At 42.3% G+C, this 26,150-nt stretch overlaps 1 protein-coding gene across 4 annotated transcripts in view; it reads right to left on the reverse strand.

Moving 5' to 3' along the window:
- Nucleotides 1-4,093: 4,093 nt before the first annotated feature.
- The window catches only part of AFF1 (ALF transcription elongation factor 1), a 121,602-nt gene continuing 99,545 nt past the window's right edge, over nucleotides 4,094-26,150 (reverse strand). For all 4 annotated transcript variants that reach the window (XM_073541427.1, XM_073541437.1, XM_073541428.1 and 1 more), the window contains 12 exons: nucleotides 25,531-25,696; nucleotides 21,849-22,745; nucleotides 19,225-19,319; nucleotides 18,362-18,599; nucleotides 16,521-16,615; nucleotides 16,347-16,410; nucleotides 13,778-13,914; nucleotides 13,138-13,209; nucleotides 12,942-13,035; nucleotides 12,773-12,816; nucleotides 8,623-8,846; nucleotides 4,094-8,231 (listed from right to left, as the gene is read on the reverse strand). In XM_073541427.1, coding sequence (XP_073397528.1) covers nucleotides 8,110-8,231; nucleotides 8,623-8,846; nucleotides 12,773-12,816; nucleotides 12,942-13,035; nucleotides 13,138-13,209; nucleotides 13,778-13,914; nucleotides 16,347-16,410; nucleotides 16,521-16,615; nucleotides 18,362-18,599; nucleotides 19,225-19,319; nucleotides 21,849-22,745; nucleotides 25,531-25,696 — 2,248 coding nt within the window. In that variant the 3' untranslated portion in view covers nucleotides 4,094-8,109. The remainder of the gene's footprint in view (nucleotides 8,232-8,622; nucleotides 8,847-12,772; nucleotides 12,817-12,941; nucleotides 13,036-13,137; nucleotides 13,210-13,777; nucleotides 13,915-16,346; nucleotides 16,411-16,520; nucleotides 16,616-18,361; nucleotides 18,600-19,224; nucleotides 19,320-21,848; nucleotides 22,746-25,530; nucleotides 25,697-26,150) is intronic.

Here is a 26,150-nt window from a genome sequence, read left to right on the forward strand (position 1 = left end):
CCCCTTTGGATAGATGCCTCGAGTCCAGTTACCAGGAAAGGCTGCTGACTGGCGACCGACAACCGCAATCTCCCTCCAAGGCACCCCCCCCCAGCCTTTCTGCCTCAAGCACCTTGTTCTGTAGTGTTGTGGTGTGAAACTGAGCCCACTGTACCGCTGGCATGCAAGCTGTCAAAGAACCCAACAGGGACATAGCGTCTCTCAAGGATATATCTGGCCTGTCCATTACCCTTCTGGCTTTGCAGATGATGCCTAATTTTTTGTCCTCCGAGAGAAAACAATGCTGAGCCACTGAGTCCAGGAGGATGCCGAGGAATTTTTGACAGGTCGAGGGGACTAGCCTTGATTTCTTCAGATTGACTAGCCAACCTAGATCCTGCAGGGATGATATTATATGGTTCAGCTGAGTACTACACTGGGCGGCCGACCCTCCCACTATGAGAAAATCATCTAAGTATGGTATAACCAAGGTATTCTGTGCTCTTAAATGGGCCATCTCTTCTGAGATTACTTTAGTAAATACCCGTGGTGCCATGGAGAGACCAAATGTCATGCCTGTAAACTGAAAGGGTCTAACCTGGTTGCCTAGTCGCACGACCACTCAGGTATTGCTAGTGGTATCGGTGTATTGGCAGATGGTAATAAGTATCCTTTAGGTCTAGGACCATGATAAAACATCTGGGAAAATAGAAGCTTGGTTGCAGACTTGATAGACTCCATCTTAAAAGATACGTTCCTGCAGCGTCATATTTAGCTTCCGTAAATTTATGATGGTTCTAAAAGAACCATCCTGTTTGGAAATCAGAAAAAGAGGGGAATAAAACCCCCTCCCTTTCTGGTTTCTAGGGACCTCAACCAGGTCCCACTCTTCCCTTAATTGCGGAATCTATTTCCACACCCGCTGCTGTTTCTTAAAGTTAACCGGAAGGAGTCTGGAGGGATACTCCGAAACTCGAATTTCAGTCCTGAGGAAATTATACTAAGGACCCAGGAGCTGGATGTTATACGGAGCCATTTGTTATAGAAATATGATAAGCTACCGCCCACCGGAAGGTCAGGGCTAGCGATAGTTGCGCCTATGCTTAGAGGGATGAGGCTGCGCCAAAGTAGGCACCTTTCTGTTTCGGTTCTTTCGGCTCCCAGTCTCGTGTTTCTATACCTCTTCTGGAATGACGACCGCTTCCTAAAGGTGTTCCTAAAAGTAGGGGTAAATAATTTAGGAAACCCCTTCTTCCTGTCGGATGCCTTTGTGAGGAACTCATCAAGCACGGGACCAAACAAGTTCTCACCCTGGCATGGTATGGCACATAATCTAGGCTTAGCGTCCTCCCCAGTCCTTTAGCCAGAGTGCTCGGCGGGCAGCATTCGACAAGCCAGCAGACATGGCGGCTAACCGCAAAGAATCAACTGATGCATCTGGTCACGAATTTGCGAGGAGTCCAGCAATCTGTCTCTAGGTATTCCCAGCCCAAATCTGATCCTGCAACTGGTCCAGCAAGACTAATAGATCTCGCAGTTCAGGTACTTGCAATTGCTGGCTTAAACGTCCCAGCCGAGGACTCCCACACTCTTCAGGAGCATGTCTGCTTTCCTATCAGACGGATCCTTCAGATGACCGTCGTCCTTTAGGGGCAGCACACACTTTTTAGACGAGGAAGGTACGGTCGCATGTACCTTGGGGATTTTTACCCACTCTGTCAGAACTTTGTTTTCAAACGGGTATCTCCGTTTTGAGGCAGATAGCAGAAATGCCCTGTTATCCTGCCTATCCCATTCCCTCTTAACTAGGTCTTTTACTGAATCATTCACTGGGAAGGACTTGCAACTCCTTTGATACAAGCCTGCAAACATTAGGTCCTGAGCGGACTTGCATTCCTTACTGTCTAGGACTCCCATGGTGGCCCACACAGACCTCACTAAGGCGTCCACATTTTCAAATGAGAAGCAAGGCCTTTCTTCCTAGTCTGAAGATTATGATGACGAGGAGGATTCTGCGGACTCAAACTGTTTCCTTATTGACGGACTAGATGCCGAACTAGATTAGACAATGTTAGCCTTCCTTTTCTGGGTCATCCCCCTATGGGATAAAATGAAAACCTGGCACTCAACTTAATGCTTGGTAAGGCAGTTTATTGTATTCTGGTACAATAAACTGCCTCACCAAGCATTAAGTTGAGTGCCAGGTTTTCATTTTATCATATATGGTTTGGGAACCTAACTTGGCACCACTACAGTAGTGCACACGGTGTTTTCTACTAAACGTATCCCCCTATGGGAGCTCCTAATCTCTTCCCTGATTAGAGACCTTAGATCCGATGTACAGGGGCCTCTTCCTCAAGGGTCTGGCATACGCATGACTGACATAGCCGTTTACCATAACTGTCTGGGAGAGCACTGTGCATAAGGCACACTGCTTGTGCTTAGATTTTGTTAACTTCTTAACCTGGGGAACACAGAGCACAAAAGGGGGGATTCAGCCATCAGGTGATCAATCATGCACTCACCCTTGAAGCTGTGTTTCAACAGGGTACCGGTTCCGGAGGCAGTGATCCAGCATTCGACGTAGGGGACCTAGATGGCTTATGCCCCTGTCCACTTCGGCTGTCAGCGGTTCCGCTCCCCCTGGAGCGACTGCTGCCCTTGCCTTTTTTCTGCTGGTCCTGCAGTACCACCACCGGCGGTAAGTGCTCCTCCAACGCGTCCACTAAAGACATCTTTGCAACACGCTGTCTGCTGCACAACGCCAGCATAAGAAGGCCCGGCGCTGCCTCCGTGACGCGCCTCCCCAGTCCCACCCAGAAGTTGAATCCACCCCACTTCAGGGTCACAGGCACTTCTGTTCTCCACCTGCCACCATTGCTGCAGAAATCCCTGTACGGTGTCAGCCGGCTCCCCGGGTGGATGCAGGGAGCCTCACCCGCCCGTGCAACCTAGGGTGGCCTTACCCGGACCCTGGGTTCGTGACATCCCATCCAGACGAGGAGTCTACATGCATAAACACCCCCGACGCTGCTTCCGGCGCCCCTGGCTCTGCCGCTCTCTAAGGCCGCTGCACAAAGGCTGATTGGACCAGGGTAAGCTTCTGCTGGTTCCCACTAGGACAGGAACCCAACTGAGGAGGCGAGGGGGACCACCCCCCTTTTAATTTGTAGGTTCCTGTCCTGATGATGGGTGGGTTCCCTCTCTCGGTGGGTGCTGTCGTGGCGATAGGAAAATATTTTTCTTCTTGTACCTTTGAGTATTTTCTTAATGTTTACTTTCCCCTGTCCATCTAGCTTCACAAAACTTAATGCGTAGGCCTAGAACACTGCTAAAAATACTTTTCTTTGCTACTCCTCAGCGATGAATTGAAGACCCATCCCTATCTCCCCTATATGGACCCTCCTCTGAGTTATCAAGCTAATCCAAATGTATAATTCACCTAATGCTTATGTGTGCTCTCTGCTACTGTACCCTATGACCAATTTCATCTTATGCCATTAACATAATTAAAGCTGCAGTGTGGATTTCCATAATTACTGGCTGGTTTCTCAGAGCTCAAACACTCCTGCAGTCCACCACAAATCAGTGATGTGGAACTGCAAATATTACTCTGTTGATGCATATGACAGAGGTTCTTCTGTCATGTCCATCAACAGAGCAGCATTTTCAGGTTTCACATCACTGATATGTTAACACCAGGCAACAAACAGCTCAACTCTGCACTGCCAGGCAATTCCAAGTTCCTTTGTGGAGAAATGCAGGAGAGTTGAGCTCTACTAGAAACTGGCTAACAATCATGTAAAATTACACTGACAGCTAAACTCATGTAGATGGCCAAAGAAAAATTGGTCAGGCAGGGTACTGTACAGAAGACAGTGTTCAGAGGCAGGGAGTATTTGTAAAGGTAGAATGCACTGTATCCATGTTGGAGCCAGAACAGAGATATGCTGGTAGAAGACTGCAGTTTGTATATCACATTGCGATTTTGGGAATAACCTTTTAAAATGGCGCTAGTTCTGAACCTTATGCCCAGTATATCTTTCACAATCCAGATATGCAACGTGTTATTAAATTATGTCATCGCCATCAATAAATGAAAAGAAAGCATTCATAAAAATGTATTTGATATTTTATTTACAGCTTAATTTCTGACATCTCTTTTGCCAAAAAGAAAGAATAAATCATTTTCCTCTGTTCTTTCCATCAAATTATCCTCAACGTCAACAACATAATTATCAAAATAGGAGTGGCACAGCTTCTTTGGAAAGAGATTTCGCATAGAATTTCTTCTTTAAATAAAAGATAACATAATAAACAAAATCACAGATCTGTTCAGTCTCTCTTGCCCTAAGGAACTGTACAAGGCAGCTATAGAGTATTCACAGAAGCCCCAGAACGCAGATCTACTCCAGAAGTAGTTAAAATTCACCAATTACATATCAGTTGTTCTTTGCACATCTTCTCATTGCACATAATTATTTGTAATTGGTGGCGGGTTTATTGTATTGACCAATATATTGAGTTATTCCTGAAATGTAGTGTCTGGCATGGCACTATGGCTCTGGTAACACGACAGGCTGCAGAAGAGAGATCACCACATGCAAGTTAATATTTTTGTCATAATTTCCTTAGGAAATAAAGTTGACCAACACAATCATGTCATGGGCATGCCCAAGTCCATTATTTCATAGTAATAGGACTGTTTTTGATGGGTGTCAGCAATGTCTTAAATGCACACAATCTCAATGCATGACAGGCAGTTAATGCTATTCTGCTAGGTAGCATGAGCCAGTGCCGGTCATGTCATCACTACAGCATAGATATTTCCTGATTTGCTTGTAAGCTGTAGTGTGAAAGACTATATATGCATTAAGCGTTCAACTGAATTTAAAAAAAAAAAAGGGAAATATTTCACAAAAAACTCATTAAAGGGAACTAAAACAGTGTGGCTGTGGTCCCAAACTTTTAAAAGGAAGTGATTAGTAAATCCATGTAGGTGTTACAAATCTATAATTTCTGGCGTGCAGTATTTAATTTAATCTGTAGGTGTCATTGTTGCTGTTAATAGGCAAACAGAATGGGGGACCAGTGCCACCTGCAGACAACAAAATCTATTGCACAGGAAGACAAAATGAATGATGCATCACACAAGGGGCACTGCTTACACAACAAACCTTTTTTCAATTATTCAGAAATCCAAACTACTAAGTCAATAACTTAGAAACTTTCCAATTCACCAATAAAGTTTACACACTTCATATGGGATGCACTAATGTTTAGCATGTGTAATGTATGCAATGACTAGCCCCCCCCAAATTCAAAATTCATGCAATAAATCAGCCAGGCAATTATTAATATCTCAGTACAAGAAATATTTTAACCAGAACTAGTATAGTTCATAAACAAGAGTATGAATATATCAGGAGATCACAGCACCTGGATCAGTAAAGAGATTACATTTCCATATTAATCCAGCAGAGGAAGCCTGTAATACACTGAACAATATGCTCACGTATCCCAGCCGAAACTAATCCCATACAGCTATAACTGAGCCACAAAGGTGACATTTAATACCCTACTATACAAACTTAACCAGCAGTCATATGATCGGTTTAGATGGTTTGGAGACGCTGCCCTTAAAGGAAATCCATAATAGATCTATATTAGAATTATTGGAAAATAATAAGCTTGCAGGACGGTGAATATTTCATATAAAGTATCACATTTCAAACTGAACTACCAAGTACAGGCTGAAAATACCCGGTGAACGAAAAGTTAATCTATTTTGCAGCATTCCCTTAATGAAATGGCCTTGAACAATTTCATGTATTAAGTGTTAATTAGGGTTTGCCCTGATAAACTTGAATGCAGCTTGGAAGCATTTCAGGATCATTATTTCCCTCTGCCAAAACGCAAGTCTGCTGTCTGCAGATTTTTAATTAGAATGTGGTTTTATTCCCAAGAAGCGCTCAGAGGAATAATTTATAGAGGGGAGCTATTCAACAGGAGTGTAGAGTGGGAAGAGTCTTGCTTTTAATCACAGGAACCAGCATAATATAGGAGATTACCCTTTAGGGCGAGACATAAAAAGCAGGGGTCTGAGAAAATGCCCCCTAGTCTATGGAACCATGACAATACTACGATGCCAAACAGTTTGATCAGTCAGTGCCATCTTCAATACTTTATATTTCATTCCTACAGACACAATGATGGGAACAGAGCGATCACTAATACATCATTCTGTCCCCATACTACATCATGTAATCAGCAGCACAAGTCCAGTTTACACTGGTTGATGTGGTGCCCATACTAATCATTTGACCAGGTCACTCGATGAATGAGCATTTTGCCAGCATGTCAAAATGATCCACTTGTCTAGTGTGATTTTAAGAGACATTTCATCCTACATGTTATTACTTATCCACTTACCACACACTTCAGCTCTACCACAAACAACACAGCCACAATGCATACAATCGATATATAGCAGTGTGCAGTCCATGATACTTGTATAGCTTAAAAGGATTGCCCAGTTCGTGCACAGCGTGCTGGGGATTCTCCAGTGTTGGTGCCAGGAGTGGGCAGTCATGTAACTGCAAATATGGAATGATTGCATGCTCCTGGCCACAATAAAACTACACTGTATCCGGCCTCGCTCAACACCCTTGCATTGAGCGAGATCGCGACCAACTAGTTGGCATGTGACTGCATGTATGCAAATCCCATACTTGCAGTCACACGCCCCCCACTGCTCCATGCACCGGAGAATCCTCAGAGGATCACACAAATCTACAGTCAACGATCTTCGCTAAAATCGAAAAAAAAGGGGAAGCCCACTGGGTCTCAATGTCAAAACTTTACTGAGGAAGTAGAAAGGCTGCCATTAGGAAGATGCATCATTCATTTGCCAATCTATTTAATGCAGTGCTGTACAAAAATAAAACAGGACAGACACACGGAGGCAGATTTATCAAATCTGTTGAAAAGAAAAACTGCCCATAGAAATCAACCAAAGCAAAGATTTTTATTTTATCACAGCAGATTTAAAAATTAAAGGCCAAGCTCAGATTTCCATAGTCTACAAAGATAGTTTTTCTTTTAGACAGTTTTGATAAATGGTGCCCAGCATGTTATATGGACAGCTAGGTAGTGTTTGTATATTTTGGATTCGGATTTGTCAGGTACGTGTTTTCTCTCCAAGTGGCAACAAACTTGCCTTGCAGACTTTTCCCCCTTCTCCATAACATTATGATGTGGGGTGTGGGCCACTTTGGGAAAGAAGGAGAAACAAAAAATGACCTCATTACAACCTGTTGCCCCTCCGACTGTTGTGAAACTACAACTCTCAGCATGCTGGGAGTTATAGTTTCACAATAGCTGGAGTGCCACAGAAGCTCAGACGAAATTATAAAATTGGTGGCAGTGTTAAAATAAATCCCCAACATGAAGTTCCATCATTTCATTCATAGTCCTGATAGCTGAGAGAACGGTGAGAGAACAAGCAGAGATCAATGATAAAAAATAATGTGCAGTTTTGTTTTTAGCTTGACACTAAGATATGACAGAACCAGGACGACATATGGAAGTTGTATTAAGGCACAAAGCTTTGAATTTAGAAATGCAGGCTACGCACTGTCATATGTTATCCCCTGCTCCATAGCCATCCATTCTGTGCAGATCAGGGTGCATACACTTCCACCGTCATCGGACTTTAGGGCAGTAAGGAGCCGGCTTGTTTGGCAAGTTCCAGTTTTCCTGCTGCTCAGTTACACCACATCTTAAAGGAGGAGGATGAAGATCTTCCAGAAGACATCTCTTCTCATGCTGGTTTTCTTAAGAAATGTATAAAGACCACTGACTTCTGACCTTTTTAACATCACATTGCACTTTTTTTTCATCAAAAATATAAAAAATGTATTATTTTCGTCTTCTCATCTTCACACAACCTGATGCAGCGATTTCAGGCAATGTTCGGCAAGCTTCCAGTTATAGCAGAACCCAGGAACCATATAGAAATATAGATATATATATATTATCTTTATATACCTAGAATTCATGAACCCAATCGTAAACTCCAGGCTTTTCAAAGTGCAAAAAGTTCAGAGGGTAAGTGCCCTCCAGCCCAGTTTAAGTCATACTTGATTCCAGCCTCAGCCACTGTAAACCCTGTCTAGTGTAGTGTACCAGTTCCGTCAGAGAGCTGTTCAGCGCCAGGGGGCAGACCATTGCACCAAGATCTGCAAAGAAATCTAGAGGAAAGAAGACCGCGTGAGAACAGGTCACACTGGAATACATCCTTGCAACTTTACAGCATACACCATCTGCTTAGATCTGTATTCTATGGGCGTGGGAGAAAGTAAATGTTTATATGGATTTTTGTGAACTGGGAGCGTCTCACGCTTCACTTACTATAGGCAAGATGTGTGACTTAGTCTAAGGCAAGTTTATCCTTTAAGCAGGTAAGAAAAGTAGATCTAGCAAATACAAGTTGTTTAGTGAGTTGACATACTTGTCAAAATTTACTCCCAAAAGGAAAAAAGAAAAAAAACTTATGTAGAAATGTTCTCAGGACTGGAGCTATGGAAGCTAGAGAAATGTTGGATTATCTATTGGTCTATATGGAGTGAAATCAGATCATACCTTTGTTTTTCTTTGCGAGCACATCCGCTTGTTCCCATAAGTCATAGGCATAGAGGAAGTAAGAGGTGATATTGACATAAGAGGATGCTATCTGGTGTATCATCTGGGGGATGCTGACTGAAGGATTCTGCCCTCCGCTGTTGCTGGCAATGGACCCTGGCTGAGATCCTCCAGAGCTGGCAGGTGAAGGTGTGGGGGACATGGGAGAAGGTGTACCAGTACTTCTACAAGCAAAGGTTAACCATTTTAGACATGAACCAAATCATCCATTTTACTACAGACACCATGGGTCCCGGGTCCGGCGCCTCCCATCTTCTAGCGATGATGTCCTCCTCTTTGCTTCCCGTCGCGGCTCCAGCCCACTGCTCTGCCCTGTTGAGGGCAGAGCAGAGTACTGCAGTGCGCAGGCGCCGGGAAAGGTCAGAGAGTACCCTGTTGAGGGCAGAGCAGTGCGCCGGAGCCGCAACGGGAAGCGAAGAAGAGGACGTCATCACTAGACGATGGGAGGCGCCGGACCGCGACATCCATCAGACCCGGACCGCCCCTGGGTGAGTATAATATAACTCGTTTTTCTTCTCTTTCAGGTTACATCGGGGGCTTATCTACAGCATTACAGAATGCTGTAGATAAGCCCCTGATGGAGGTGGCGGCAGCTTATATACGAAAAAATAGGTGACAGATTCCCTTTAAAGCTACACAGTATTGGTAATGCCCGTTTCACACTTCCGTTTTTTCAAATCCGTCAAAATCCGTTGGTTTCCGTAAAAAAACCGGATCCGCCATTTTTTTTGTCCCATAGACTTCCATTAGCGGTTACCGCGGATCCGTCAAAAAAACGGATCCGTTTTTTTAAAAACGGATCCGTTTGCATCAGTTTCCGTCAAAAAAACGGAAACTGATCCGTTTGGCAGACACAAAAACGGAAGTGTGAAACAGGCGCAAGATATCACAGTAAGTCATAAAAACCCTACCTGTTGCTTTAAATTCTTAAACACTATGAAAAAGATCATTGAACAGATCAAAACAAGCATTTTTCTATTCATTCTGCCTATAAAAACAGAAAAAAAATGTGGATTCCTACAAATAACATGGTAACTTTGTATAGGATTTTTAGTCCCTGTGCTTAGGCAGGCATAGTCCTCAGACAGTCCTCTAGGAGCATTCCTTAAAGGAGATTTCCCCTTTACACCTTTTTATGTTAAAAATCATAAAATCAGCAGGTACTCGACCTCCCTGGGCCCAGCGCTGTATTTCTGCCACTGTGTGACTGATTGCTGGTTGTAACCAGTAAGTCAAAAGCACTGCTACCACTCACTGGACTCAGCAGTAGATGGCACAAGCCGCAGAGCCCAATGCTTGGGTTCAGCGGCTCGTGCTGTCTAAAGTCTAGCCCAGTGATTACCTGCAGCGCTGTTAAAGTAGCATCTGCAACTGCTAAACAATGACTGGAGCAGTGGTGGAGAGAGGGCTGAACCTGGGAAGGGCAAGTACCTGCTGATTTTATCATTTCTAAACACAGCCATAATAAATTGAAGATGTTTAAAGGGAACTCACCACCACCAAAAATAATGCTCTTTACCTGGAGACATAGAAGTCATCTTCAGGTAAATAGGTTTATATCATGTTATGCTGATTTACTGGTAAAGCGGCTACAAGGGAAAATGAAGTTTCATTCACCCTGCAGCCTCTTGATTTCAGTCATACAGTAAGCGTGCTGTAAATACTCCCCAGTACATTGACTGAAAGCTTGCATGTGCAGTTGGAGTGACCACAACGGGCTCACTGTGTTCTCAGTGCTGACTGATACTGTAAGCGATTAAATAACTTCATTTTCTCCCTAGAGAGTCAGTCTTAACCCCTTAATGACCAAACTTTTTAAATCTGACGTGTCACTTTATGTCATAACTCTGGAATGCGTCAAAATATCCCACTGATTGAGATTTTTTTTTCATGACACATACTTTATAATGGTACATTTAGGTGATATTTTTATAGATAAACACTAAATTTGACAAATTTAAAAAAAATTTTTTAGCAATTTTCAAACTTTGAATGATTATCCCTTTAAGGCAAGAATTACATGCGAGAAACACAGCCGAGTCTCGCATGTTAATACCCGGCACTCGGGAGCCGAGCGTGCGGCTCCATGTATTACTATGCGGCCACACGCACCGATCCGAGTGCCGGCGGCAGTGCCGGGTATTAACATGCGAGACTCGGCCTTATTCCTTGCATGTGTGATCCCGGCCTAATCCAGATAGTCACGCCACACAAAAACGTTAACAAACATTTCGCTCAGGTCTGGTTAACATCACCATTTGTAAAATGTTTGTATTAGCAGGAGGTTTAAAAATGTAGCTGTAATTTTTCTTTCAAGAAATTTACAAAACTGATTTTTTTAGGGACCTATTCAGTTTCGAAATGGACTTTGTGGGTCCTATATATTGGAAACCCCAAAAAGTGATACCAATTTAAAAACCGCACCCCTCAACGTGTTCAAAATTGCTTTCAGAGAGTTTATTAACCCTTCAGGTGCTTTTCATAAATTAATGCCATACGTGACATAACAGGAATGAAAAAATGTAACTTTTACCATTAAGGCTATGTGCCCACGTTGCAGAAATGCTTCGGAAAGGGCCGCAGCATTTCTGCAATGCCCTGCCGCGGGTAAAACGCATGCGGAAATCACATGCGTTTTCCGGCAAAACATAAGTGTTTTCAAGCGTTTTTAGCTTGCAGAATGCTTGCTCTTTTCCAAGCGATTTGAAGCATTGCTTGGAAAAGTGATTGACAGGCTGGTCACACTCGTCAAGCATAGTGCTTAACAAGTGTGACCAACTTTTTACTATTGATGCTGCCTATGCAGCATCAAGAGTAAAAGATAGAATGTTAAAAATAATTTAAAAAAAATAGGGATATACTTACCCTCTGTTGGCCCCCGGAATCCTCCCGCTTCTCAGCCACGCTGCCAGCATCTTCCGTTTCCAGGGATGCCTTGCGACAATGACCCCTGATGACGTAGCGGTCTCGTGAGACCACTACGTCATCAGAGGTCATTCGTGCAATGCATCCCTGGGAATGGAAGATGCCGGCAGCGTGGCTGAGAGGCGGGAGGATTCCAGGGGCCTACAGAAGGTAAGTATATCCCTATTTTTTATTTTAATTCTATTTTTTACAGGATTATGGTACCCAGGGCATGGAGGAGAGTCTCCTCTCCTCCAGACCCTGGGTACCATCCACACATGAAGCGCTCCACTTTACGCATGGTGGGCATAACCACATGCGTAAAGTGAGCGTTTTAATCGCCCCAATACTGCAGAAATAATGACAGCGGAATCGCATAGCAGTAAAATCCGCAGCATGGGCACAGCAACTGCGAAATTCCATAGGATTGCATGGGGATGCGTTTTATTAGCATTTTTTAAGTGTTTCCGCTGCAGCCAAAATGCAGCGGAAACGCATAAACAACGCAGCATGGGCCCACAGCCTAAAAGGTCGCTAACTTCTTAACAGGCCACTTTAGTCAGCAGTCTCAAAGGCCGGTATTTGGCAGTGAACTGCCATAGAAAAGATCAGGACCACACAATCAAGATCTCAGCAGGCAGATGGGGATAAAGAGGAAGCCCCCACACACTGTTCACCATCTAGATGCTGTAGTCACCCTTGACAGCAGTATTTACGGGGTTAAACGGCCATGGTCGGTGCCAACACTGATTGTGGCTGAAGCAGCAAGTTGTCAACTTTAGTGTCTGGCCGACAGCTGCTGTATTGTCACCTGTATGGGGATGCTATTGTTATATCTCAGAACAGTAAAAAGACGTATTGGTGGTCACTAAGGGCTCTTAAAGGAAACCAGTCTAACATGATTTAAAAGATATTTAATGACAGATTCCCACTAGATCTACATGTAAATAGCGTTTTGTTTCTTGCTTTTTTTTCTGTAGACCGGCTCCTTTTGAGGAATTGTTCTGCCCTGACATTTTCTTTTCAGATAGTGAGTACCCAAAAGAGTCATCCCTTATCCCAAGCCTACATTGTTTTCAGCAGGACTATATATCAAGCAATCATTGACTTCTGAGCTCGCGTTTCATTAGTTCACCGAGGGTTTTGGTAATCTAGAGGACAAGGTCAATAATAAAATTCAGCTTACCTAGCAACACATGGGGAAGGTGCCTGTGCAGCTCTGGATGAACTCTAGAATGAAAAAAAAAAAAAAAAACAACATGCTTTGAAACTCAAATGAAAAATATATCGTACAATAACATTTTGCAAGTAATCGGTTATTTGAATATTTCACTTGAAAAATTAAAGTATTTTACCTTGAAGTGTTCCCCAAGAGTGCGGGAATACTTTAACGCAGTGTCTTTTTTGTAGCGAAACATTGCCATGTAGAGAACGGACTGGCAACGCATGCTGAATATCAGAAAGAAAAAAAAAGAAAATAAATATTGGAATAATGCATGTGACTACAGCTCGACACAATGTAGGAACAAAGGATATGCACAGCATACATACCACAAAACTGCAAATGATTTTTCATGAGCAGGTGCTAAACTATCAGAGAAGTTCTTCAACTTCATAATAAACCTATGGGAAAGATGGAAAAATTAAGTTTAAGAGGCAGTTCTAGTTATTTCTTGGCACAGTTACAATGTGAACATTTCATATACTGAAAGTTATTACATTGAATTGCACAAATCAAAAGAGAATGTGGTTAAAGGATATGCACACACGGGAAACACTTTTTTTTTTTTTTTTACTAAAATGCATGTATTTGTTATAAAAATCATTTTGGCATTTTAGTTACACTACAAATTTTGCTCAACTTGGCTTTTACAGACTCTTGTTTCCCTACACAGTGCTGGTTGCAGAATGAGTCAATCAAGGGTCCATGTGTGAGCACGTTCTGACTAGGTCTGTCTTTCCTAAGCTTTTCTCAGCTGATTTCATGTAGTCCTAAACCAGACAAAAATATAAATGGCTTATATACTCCCCATCAGAACTTCCCTGGCAGTAGCATCTCGTGAACCCTGGCATCTTACCTAAAGACACGGTCACCCAGGAAAGTCACTAACCTATCAGTGCGAAATGTAGCAACATCCCGCGTACATGTCAGATATGGCAATGGTTTATTAGTCCAAACATGAGAACTCACTTTATGAGATCAACGGTTTCGGCAACCATGGTGTAGGCAGACTTTGGCGCCTGTACATCTGCTTCCATTGCAATACCACACTCTATGAAAAACATGGCCGCATCCAGGTAGTTGAAGGATTTTCCAGTCTTGTCCGACTAGAATGAGATTTGGAAACAGCCAATAAATAAATCATCAAGCTGACGAAAATGACATAAGTAACTATTTCAGTCACATCACAAAAAAAAAAAAAAAAACAACACCTCTCTACATATGATAAAAAGGCTTTCAAATGATCACTCTGGATTATCAAATGGGAAATGGAAGTTGTGCTGCCTGATACTGCCAAGTATAATGTGACTGAAAGCCATGATTGGGATTTGTGGGTTTCTTGAGTAATCCCACTGCTGAAATGAGACAGCACCATAAACATATTTACTTGGAAATAATGTATGAGGTTATTAGGAGCTTGAAGCCCAAAGTGACAAAACCCTGTGGATAAATTGACAATACCAAGAGTAAGTAGTGCCAAACACTGCATGCAATGATATACCATCAGCATCAATTCTATGCATTTGGGAATAAAGATATTGTCAGTAAAAGTTGGTCTGCAGTTAAAATAGTCAGTACTTATGTTGACAAACAGATTTTCACGTTCCACAGGGGGCTTCATTCTGGGTCTTGTGGTCATGCTATAGTTCCCAATACATAACCGACGTCTCTGAAGCAGTTAATAGGACCTTGGCGCTGCACTGGAACAGCAGAGGGGATTGGCTAATCTTCCTTACAGGAATGTAAACCGTGAAGCGGGCAGCCTGCCAGGAAACATATGGCAAGCAGTGCCTACATCACACAGATGGCTGAGAGGGGGGCATCCTCACTGTATTCCTCATGAAATGGCCCAGGAGGTCCCTTCCAACTATACGATTCTAAACCAGCAGATTAACACTTTAAAGTCAGACTACACACAACCCCCTAGTGAACATATATGTAAGGTAGATTACACAGGGTGCTATCAGACCCCATGCAGACGCCAGTAAAACCATGGACTGCTGTTCATCAGTATTTGGATGGGAGTTTCATCAATGTTCGGTCAGTGTCAGTGTTTATGATCGGTGTTTCGTCAGTGATTTTTCACTTTCTTTTATGGGCTGGTGGGGTCTTTCCCATGTGAAAATATAAATAAATGACAAGGCTTCTCCTACTCATTACGTTAATCACAGACAACACACAGGCTGCACACTGTGTTCTGTCTGTGATTTTCATTGATCCATAGACTTGTATGTGGAATTTTGATCCATGACGCTGATCAAAAATGGACATGTCTTCACGATTTTTTTTGCAGACACACCATTCGCACTATGGACTAGGTTATATATGTGTGCGCTGCCAGGGGAAAGATGTACCAGGCATATTACAATTAAAATGCACTGCACTATGCACATCATTTATTCCCTATCCACGGGCCAAGTGATAAATGTATGACTTGCTGGGGGCCCAAAAGCCGAAGCCTCCAGAGATCACGAGGATGGGGTTTAAAGTTCTCCTATGTAGATAAAGCAGTAATGCACATGCCCAACTGGTGTTCCATTCACGGTCTAGGAATGCGCTGGACACTAGAGACGAGTGAGTGTGCTCTGATGTCATGTTATTGTGTAACAAACAGGCAGGCAATCCGCGCACGTGTTGTGGCTGTCTAAAAAAACTGTAAAACATGCAAATGTGTCACTTGAGTACGCCCGAGATACTTGGATAACACGATATCCGAGCACGCTCGCTCATCACTACTGGACACCCATCTGCACTACTACTTCCATATACCAGGTACGGAGCACATTACAATTTCATTCACATAGGGAATTTCAATTTTGTGATAGATAAAAGGAAAAAAAAAAAAAAAAAGTATAAGTGAATGGGAGATGAATCTTGGTTTATTGGGCAACGCCTTTGACAGTGTGTAAGAGAGGTAACTCAGCCCACATATTTGGCGGCATTAATAGTGGTACATCTTGCTTATATTGTTACTGGACTGGATGGAAATTCAGGAGAGGGACCTTTGAAGTAATGTAAGCGTTTTCAGAAAATACACTATGTGCTACCACAAGGCCTTTGTTCTTATGAAACTTGTGGCACCATATAAAGCCTCAGACATAACCCATGGCATGAAATGAAGCACTAGTGTAAAGGGGGTTTTACACTAAGCAATATCGCTAGCAATATCGCTAAAACGTCACTGGTTTTGTGACGTTATAGCGATATTGCTAGTGATATCGCTATGTGTGATACTTACCAGCGACCGGCTCCCCCGCTGCTCATCGCTGATCGCGCGAGAATGTCCGGCTCCATTTCTCGTCGTCAGCTTCCTGCTGGGCTTCCTGCTGTGACGTCCAGCGACGCGTGGAGGCGGGCGGGAGGACGCAGGATCGCTGTGTGTGCGCTGCGTCGCTGCTGCATCGCTGTGAGATCTTTCTGTATGAAAGCTCACTAGCGATCATTTAGCGATGCACCAGCGATCCTGACCGGGTCGGATCGCTGGTTGGATCGCTGGTGCATCGCTAAATGTAAAAGGGCCTTAAATGGACAAACTCACCATGGCATCAGCTTTATGCTTCAGCTTCTTGGCCTCCTTCATATAATATTCGGGAGAATGTAACCTGAGGAAAAGTCACAGACGCTATTAGAAGCACACAGGTCACAATTCAGCCTCCAGGACACGGCAATACTCTCAGGGAGGTGTAACCAAGTAAGAATACAACACACGTACTTTTCTTCAAACTTCAGCTGAGGTCTTGTTGGCTTGGCATTACCATTTGGCAAAGAAGGCACTGGGAAAGGATTTGTGTTATTTTCTGAAGAACCCTGGAAATTTTTATAAGAGGTTTAGTCCATAACTGATAGATTAAACTTACTAGCACTATAAGGATATAACATTTTTTTTTACTATAAGAGCAAATACTGGTCTTTAAATATTATATATATATATATATATATATATATATATATATATATATATATATATATATATATATATATATATGTATATATATATATACACACACACACACACACACACACACGAGATTCTATGAAGGTTTTACGGAGCAACCATGTAAAAAAAAAAAAAATGCATTAAGTCACCCGATAAACTACTTGAAACTTCTCAAGGCTCCAGTCAACTTCCTATCTTGGCCTTCTCCATCACGCGCATTATTCTCATCTCCTAATATTAGAAGATCCCTCCAGTGTTGCTGGAAAGCAGACAGTATGGAGGTTTAGGAAAACTGGCCAACAATATTAGCCTCTACACAGTGAGATTGACAGGTGGTGAGGCCGTCCAGAATCGGATAGCCAGACCAGTCTGCACTCGGCTATGCTCCCCAGCAAGATTTTTAAAAAAATACTTTTTCTGGTACGCTGGCTCTGATTCATACTGTCCGTGATGTGAACAGCAACAAACAGGTGACAGGCTACTTTTAAGTATTTCGAGGCTAGGCTACTTTTAAGCATTTCAAGACTAGGTCATTAAGCACCCCACTCGTCCATCCATGACCAGGTCCAATTTCAAATTTCATTTTTTTGTATATGTGGTTTTAAGAAAACTTAAATGTTTCTTGTTAAGTTGTAAGCAATTTTTAATTTTGCTTTGTAATAGGTGGGGTTTAATTTTATGCAATTCTTGTATTCAGTTTTTTTTGCCGATATCCCAAAAAAATGTAAAGAAACAGTATGCGTTTCATTATGACTTTTTAAAAAAAATAAACAATCTCTCCTTGATTTTTCACGTCAGTGGGAGTCTGGGTCCCAAGAAGTGCTCAAATTAATAGGTGCGCACAACATCTTTCTGAGCATACATGAAAGTATAGATTCAGTAGGAAGCATTGGCTCCTGTATGCCAAGTTGTGCACTACTTGGGGGTCTAAGACCCAGGACCCCCACCAATCTGTAGGCAATTCAAAGCAAAGAATACACCGCAGCACTCTGGAATCGCCATGATGTAAGCAAATACTGAGCATATGAAATCTGTATGCAATTCAAGCGTCTGCCAAATATGAGAAATTAAGACAAACGTTTAATTATTTTTCTTTTCTTTTGCAATTACTTTTATATCTTATCTTGGATAATTGGACTTTTTTCTCAGACTGGAAATGGATTGTTCTTTATTAGTTTGTTTTTATTTTCCCTGCTTTCTTTTTACTTATTTTTGTGTGATGTAATTGTGCCCCTATAAGGTCATAAAACATATCTTCTATGCCTTCTTCAGGTTGGCATTGCTCTTTTTCTGTGTTTAATTGGTGACATCCACCAAAAGTTGTCACAATCATGCCACTAATGCTAATTCTAAGGTCAATCTGTTAATGATCCATTTGTACACATATAAAAAGAGTATGTTTGACTAAAAGAGCAGCAATGGTTTTATGAAAGCTGCATGGGTGATGGGGGGATTAGACTGCTGCCAACCAATCCTGAACCGTAAGAGGCACCAGAGCGATGCAGCATTTCTCATGCCTATGTATGCTCACACTTGCCAACATCAGCGTCATTTACCAGCTATTATTTGCTGCTGCAAAGTCCCAGAGTGCCTGCGATTGGTGCCATTAGGCATACCTTGTTGCTTTTTGAAGTTTCCACATTCTTTTCCTCCACCTTCCTTTGTTTGGGACTTGAGGGCTTTTTCGTACTTTTACTGCTGCTTGTGGTGGACTGCTGGCTGCAAATGCTGCTCTCGCTGGGTCGTCTTTTCTGTGCCACTTTCTCAGGTTTCTTATGTGCGTGACGTGTGGGAGATGAGGATTTCTGCTGTCGATGTTCCTTATGGATCTCCTCAGAAGACGTTTTAGGTAACCTGTGGAAGTTACAGACTGCAAATGATCCTGCACTTTGTTTCCTTTCCAATTACAGGAGAAAATTGTTTTGGATCAATAGGTTACCATTTACGGGGATAACATGTATTTATTCATTTTTACTCTATTAATTCCACAGCACTTTAGAGAAGTCATCGCTGTCCCCATTGGGCTCACAATCTAAAAATTCTCCTATCAGTATGTCTTTGGCATGTGGGAGGAATCTGGAGAAGCCAGAGGAAACCCAAACAACATGGGGAGAACATACAAACTCCTTTCAAATTGTGAGATTCTGTGTCAATGTGACAGCTTCTACAATCATTTACATTGCAATTTCTAGGTGTAAATAAAAGTAGAGGTCTTCCCTTTACATGTTATGGTTCTTTGAAAAGCAGTCAGGACAAAACTATAAATGTATTTAGAAATGCATATATGATTATACATTTCCAAAGTGCAGAATACTCTAAAGGCAGATTTTGTGGGTAGCTATCACTCAAACCTCAATTTTAATAAAAAAAAAAATAAAATTAACTTGCTATAAAAACTCCTAGCGTCATATCATTTATTAGCGTAAACGGGAAGGTTAATGTTGGTGCAGTGAATGAGATCTTACAGTACTACACTCACCTTTTCAAAGACGATTCCTTGTGGGCAGTGGAAGGCTTGGTATCATTTGACAGCTTCATTTTTTTGTGTGTTCCATTTTTCTCACGGTCTTCCACCTGGGAAAAACAAAATTGTAAAACATTGTGAGCTGAAACAATACCATTAAAAAACTACAACATCAAATCAATGCTTGTTGCTGAGTAGTGTAAGTTGATAGCACGCTCTATGGCTGGGTCTACATGGCGACTTTTGCAAAATGGTCAATCAATCTCTAGAGATTGCAGTGAACATCAGAAGGTACTATGACCATAAGAAGCAAGTGGCAAAAATTCACAACCTTCTCCTGGAAATTTGTTTTGTGAGAAAAAATTATAACGCTTATCTTCCTTTGTCAGGGCAGGTCTCAGCTGATATATGGCCACAAAGTTTAATGCGGTTATAAATCAGCTGAGAGGAGCTCAAAGGAAGGAATAGTATAGTTCTAAAACTCTCTTGTCAGACCCAAGCTCACTGACGGATTGTCTGTTGTCTCATTTCTGCAGTCAGTGATAGACAGTGGAACACAAAGGCTATAGATTGCAAATGGTGCAAAAATCTAGTTTTTGGCCCTAAATTAATGCACATTATATATATGGTACACATACACTGACTACAGCTCTCAGCACCTATGCCAATCAGATACTTGAAGAAGTTGGAGTTTTTCACCTTCATTTTTTTTTTTTTTTTTTTGCCAGCCACAGCTGTAGACCTTTGGTAGCACTTGCAAAACCTATATACTATGATAGGACAAAAATCTGAAGTGCCAGAACCACCACTATGCAGTATAGAGATGTGCCTAGAAAACATTAAGGGAGTCTAATTGCTAGCTATAGTGCAGCAGTCCCCATAACGGCAGATCAATGTGGTGAGTGCTGAGAGACCCCCACTAATCCAATCTTGAGAACACACTTATTCTAAAAAAAAAGCCAAGGATAAAGCATTTAAATACCAGCCATAAATTAGGTCTACTCAGGGAACTGGATCACAGCATTTCATTTTTTTGCTGTATTAAAATGCAGCGACTGGCTTTCTAGTATAGTGGGTGGGTGGCAATAAAGTGTGGCATTGTGTTTCATTTTTTTGTTACATTTTACTCATGGGTGACTTGACACTGTATGGATATAGCATATACAGTTAGGTCCATATATATTTGGACAGAGACAACATTTCTCTAATTTTGGTTCTAGACATTACCACAATGAATTTTAAACAAAATAATTTAGATGCAGTTGAAGTTCAGACTTTCAGCTTTCATTTGAGGGTATCCACATTAAAATTGGATGAAGGGTTTAGGAGTTTCAGTTCCTTAACATGTGCCACCCTGTTTTTAAAGGGACCAAAAGTAATTGGACAATTGACTCCAAGGCTATTTCATGGACAGGTGTGGGCAATCCCTTCGTTATGTCATTCTCAATTAAGCAGATAAAAGGTTTTGCTGTGAAGGAAACATGTAGTCAAAGGAGCTCTCCATGCAGGTGAAACAAACAATCCTTAAGCTGCAAAAACAGAAAAAACCCATCCGAGAAATTGCCACAACATTAGGAGTGGCAAAATCTACAGTTGGGTACATCCAAAATTAGAAAAATATTGACTCTGTCCAAATATATATGGACCTAACTGTAAAACGTTGTAGAATACTTCCAACCAATATCTTCAACATAAAGTTCTGCCAAAATATGAACCTGAATACAATACAGGAAACTTGTTCTGGAAAGTGACACATTTAGAACGCTGCATGTCACTGCTATACTTGTTGAAGGCTATTTCATATGCTGCAGCTATTTCTGCATCAAAACCATGTTTCTCGGCAAGAAAACGCTGCATAAATAAAAGCACTTTATTGCAGCATTTTTTGTGTGTTTCTTCTATTCACTAAAAGGGAAAAACAATGCTGAAAGAACTGACACGCTGCAGTTTAGAAACGGCTTAAAATCTGCAAGGAAAAAGTAAGCAACATGTGCATGAGATTTCAGAATCTGGAACAGTAAAAAGCTGCATTTTTTTCAGCAAAAATGTGACATGTGAACATCCCCTATACTTCCTTCCTCTTAATGAGAATCTGTCAGCAGGTTTTTGTTATGTGATCTGAGCAGCATGATGTTGGGAAAGGGAACCAGATTCCAGAGATTTGTCACTTACTGGACTGCTTGGTGTAGCTTTGACAGAATCCATGTTTTCTCTGCTGTAGATGTAGGAGTGGTCAAAATGCTGAGATGCATAACCCCACCCCTGACTGGCAGTATACAAAGGAAGCTGCCACTCAGTGGTGGGGGCAGGGTTACACAGATTATTTGGACTGACTTGCACACATCTAGTGCAACAGTGATAATCTCCTGATGATAAAACACTGATTGTATTTAAACTACAGCAAGCTGCTGAACGAGTCACACTTCCCTGGAATCAGGTTCTCTGGCCTTATATTATGCTGCTCTCAGATTAAAAAGCAAAAGCCTGACAGATTCCCTGTGAAATGTGAAACAGAAAAACTACTCCCATATGCCTGAACAAGAAAAAGAATATGAACCAAATGCATCCAGGTAGCTAAGGTAAAACAGCCATCCCTTTATACAAGTTTCAGTAGGCACTGTGGTACATGACGCCATTACCTTTCTCTTGGTGTGCTCTTTGCTGTGATATTGAGTCTTCTCAGGCCTCTCCTTGTGGTGAGTTTGGTGACTGCTCACCTTTTTACTTTTTGTCTTACTTAATTTACTCGCTGCTCCTGGGATCCTAGAAAGCATTGACAATTCTATTTTGACAAGAAGCGCTATAGGTTTATGAGTGCTCTTCTTCAGTGGCAGCAATTTGTTCTCCCCTATAGGTAATAACACTTTGTCCCTATGAGAGTCCTCACGCACAACAACAGCAGGATGAGAGGTGTTAGTCCTGTGGTTGGTTTTGCTCTCAATGTGTACCTTTTGACTAGGGGGAGATTGTAGGTGGGATGGGGCACTTTGATGTTTGTCTGCTTGGGTAATAGGACACTTTTTGGTGCTACTACTGTGGTGGGAACTCCTGTGCTCTTTCTCATTTGGATGTGCAATGGTTGTATTTGGTTCCTTGTGTTCATTTGATTTGGTTTTCATTTTCGTTTTCACAGTTGGCTTTTCTTTGGAGGGCTGGTCTCTTGGCCTGTATGGAGCAGGTTCACTTTCCACAGTAAGACCACCCTTTGGCTCCTCTTGAAATGAAGACTTCACAGGCCTTCTGGGATGTTTTATGCCAACAGTCTGCCTAGGAGGAACAGTTTCATTGGCTATGGGGGAATTTGGAAAGCTGGGTTTGTTCTGGATGTCTTCCTGAGAAGTCCAAAGAGCAGCTTTGTGTTGAGGCTCAATCTTTGGGGATTCATGGGGAAGAGGTGAAAGACAGTCATCTTCTTTACTCTCCCAATGGCTTTCTTGTTCTTCATCATCTGCAACATTATTATGGTTCTCAGCTAGAGGTGCAGGTTTGACCAGGAAGTTCCCCAACTGCCAAATGCCAGTAGATGAAGTGTCATGCTGCAATAGAGAAAGAACAAATTAGTATCACTTTCAAAACAGGAACAGATTATTTCTTTTTACCCACGTAATCACCATTTTTTTCAACATTACCATTTCAAGTTTGTCTGCAAACCCAGGTGTAAGAAGTCTTCTGGAACCATTTTTTTTTTGTTAATTGTATCATGTCCATAATGTATTAAACTGCAGATTAATGAATCCTTACTGTGGACGCTATCCGTATTCTCCAGTGTTGCTGGCGAGAACAGGCAGTCTATGCGATTTTGCTTACATGCAATCCCGAGCAGACTACAACATGCTCGTCCAAACTCAATGCAAAGGAACTGACTGAAGTCACGCACATTAGTTAGAATATAGCCCGAAATATGCAAATCACGTTGCAGTGCACACACAGAGGATTCATTAGTCTACAGTCACAGAGTAAGCACACGATACATAGATATACACGAAGCAATCTTACCCCTTTCCGGCATCGGACGTATAATTACGCCGATGTTGGACTTCCTCCCGATGACGTGGGCTCTGCTGATGAGCCCACATCATTCCAGGGATATGTCAGCCGTTTTGAACAGCTGAGATGTGCCCGCAATAGTCGCAGGTGGAATCACGATCCACCCGCGACTATTAACTAGCTAAATGCTGCCATTTAAATGGCATTTCCGGCAAGCGTGCCGGAAATACGCACACCGGTGACCCCCGTCACGTGATCGCGGGTCACTGGTGTGTTGGCATGACAAACCGAGATCTCCTGCAGACCTCTACGGTTGTCAGTGCCGGCGCTCATAGCAAGTCAGTAATTCAGCTACATTCAGCTGAACCGATCGAGTTGTTGCAGCTTCTAGTCTCCTATGGTGACTATTGAAGCAAGGCAAAAGTTAAAAAAAAGTGTTTATAAATATATATAAAAAAAAAATAAAAGTTCAAATCACCCCCCTTTCGCCCCATTCAAAATAACCGCCACGTTCAGAATTGTCTGATCAGGGAGGAAAAAAAAATTCAAAGATTCACCTGATCGCTAAATGGTGTAGCAAGAAAAAAAAAAAAAAAAAATCAAAAACGCCAGAATTACATTTTTTTGGTTGCCGCGACATTGCATTAAAAAGCACTAACTGGGGATAAAAATGATAGTGTCTGCACCAAAATGGTATACCGTATATACTCGTGTATAAGCTGAGATTTTCAGCCCATTTTTTTGGGCTGCAATTTCCCTTCTCGACTTATACGCGAGTCATATACGGGGGTCGGCGGGGGAGCGGGGGTGTCAGACCATACTCACCCCTCCTGGTACGTCTCTGCAGCCCCTGCTTCTCCCTCGGTCGTCTTCTTCCTGCGTTCAGCGGTCACGTTGTACCGCTCATTAAACTCATGAATATGCGCATATTCATAAGTTTAATGATTGGTACCACGTGACCGCTGAAGGAAGGAAGAAGACAACCAAGGGAGAAGCAGGGGCTGCAGAGAAGACCGTGCACCAGGAGGGGGTGAGTATGACGGGGGGCAGAGCAATATTCACCTGTCCCCGTTCCATCGCCGTGCACCGCTGTCTCCGGGTCCTCCTGCTGTGACGTTCAGCAGAGGGCGCGATGACGTAGTCAGTGTGCGCCCTCTGCTGAACATCACTGCAGAGACCCAGGAGACAGAACGGTGGACGGCAATGGAACGGGGAACGGTAAATATCGCCAGTGCCGGGGGCTCAGGACATGGACGGAGACGGAGAGGTATGTCATTTTTTTTTTTCTTTTTTATTGCAGCAGCAGCAAATAAGGTATTTATGGAGCATCTTATGGTGCAGCAATAACCCTTGTGCAGCAGCATATTAGGGGGGGGGCATTTATGGAGCATCTTATGGGACAGCATTAACCCTTGTGCAGCAGCATATTATGGGGGGTATTTATGGAGCATCTTACGGGGCAGTATTAACCCTTGTGCAGCAGCATATGAGGGGTATTTATGGAGCATGTTATGGGGCAGCATTAACCCTTGTGCAGCAGCATATGGGGGGTATTTATGGAGCATCTTCTAGGGTCAGCATTAACCCTTGTGCAGCAGCATATGGGGGTTTTTTATCTATGGAGCATCATCTTTGACCACAATTAACCCTTGGTTTATACATGAGTCAATAAGTTTTCCCAGCTTTTTGTGGCAAAATTAGGGGGGGTCGGCTTATACTCGGGTCGGCTTATACACGAGTATATACGGTAATTAAAAACGTCAGCTCAGCGCCCAAAAAATAAGCCCTCACCCAACCCGAGATATTACGAAAAATGGAGACGCTACAGGTCTCGGAAAATGGTGCTTTTTTTTTTTTTTTTTTTTAGCAAAGTTTGGAAGGTTTTTTTCACCAATTAGATAAAAAAAAAAAGAACCTAGGCATGTTTGGTGTTTATGAACTCTCAATGTCCTGGAGAATCAGAATGACAGGTCAGTTTCAGCATTTAGTGAACCTAGCAAAAAAGACAAACCAAAAAACAAGTGTGGGATTGCACTTTTTTTTTTTTTTGCAATTTCACCACACTTGGAACTTTTTTCACGTTTTCTAGTACACGACATGGTAAAACCAATGGTGTCGTTCAAAAGTACAACTCGTCCTGCAAAGAATAAGCCCTCACATGGCCATTTTGACAGAAAAAAAAAAAGTTATGGCACTGGAAAGAAGGGGAGCGAAAAATGAAACCGCAAAACTGAAAAAAGCTCCAGGGGTTAAAAATACTTTGTCTTCATCTGACAATTGCTTTAATGAGATGTACGTTAGTTGCCCCCCCCCCCCAAAAAAAAAAAAAATTACCACTGGACTAGGGGATCTGTGCAGTGGTGGTGGTGGCGGCGGCACTTCACTGTCACTTGAGCCGCTGTCGCTTTCAGAGTCTGAAGAGCTGTCAGTCTCACTTCCTTCGGTTTCCATGCTGCTGGAACGTGCTGATGCCACACTGTCCACGTGAGACTGCACAACACTGATGAAGAAATTACAAAGTTATCACATTAGTATCGGGAGATATGTGAATATGTATTCTCATAAAAGTATTTTGCGCAAAAATCACTTGAGATCCTATGGTTGAAAAGGCCTTTACTGACATTACAGCCATTTATTCTGTGGATTTGAGGTCAACAGTATCCCAGGAGAAAGGGAAGCACCTCATGAAAGACAACGGCACCTGCTGTCATGAATTGTGATCAAGTATATTTCACCCCACCAATCAAATTAGCATTAACGATATTCAATTCACATTTTTCCCCCTCTTTTCATTATTAAAATTATGCATATTCTAAATATCTTTATCCCCAATCTTCTGTCACACACTCTTGAGGGCAAGTAAAATATTAAGGAAAACCATGTTCTCATTTACACTAGCAACCAGTCTCAACATCTGCTATAACTGTACATTCCATATTCGAACAGCATCTCCT

The sequence above is a fragment of the Dendrobates tinctorius genome, unplaced genomic scaffold (assembly GCF_039654945.1).
Source record: "Dendrobates tinctorius isolate UK_male_01 unplaced genomic scaffold, ASM3965494v1 ptg000011l, whole genome shotgun sequence".
In the NCBI taxonomy this organism is placed as follows: domain Eukaryota; kingdom Metazoa; phylum Chordata; class Amphibia; order Anura; family Dendrobatidae; genus Dendrobates; species Dendrobates tinctorius.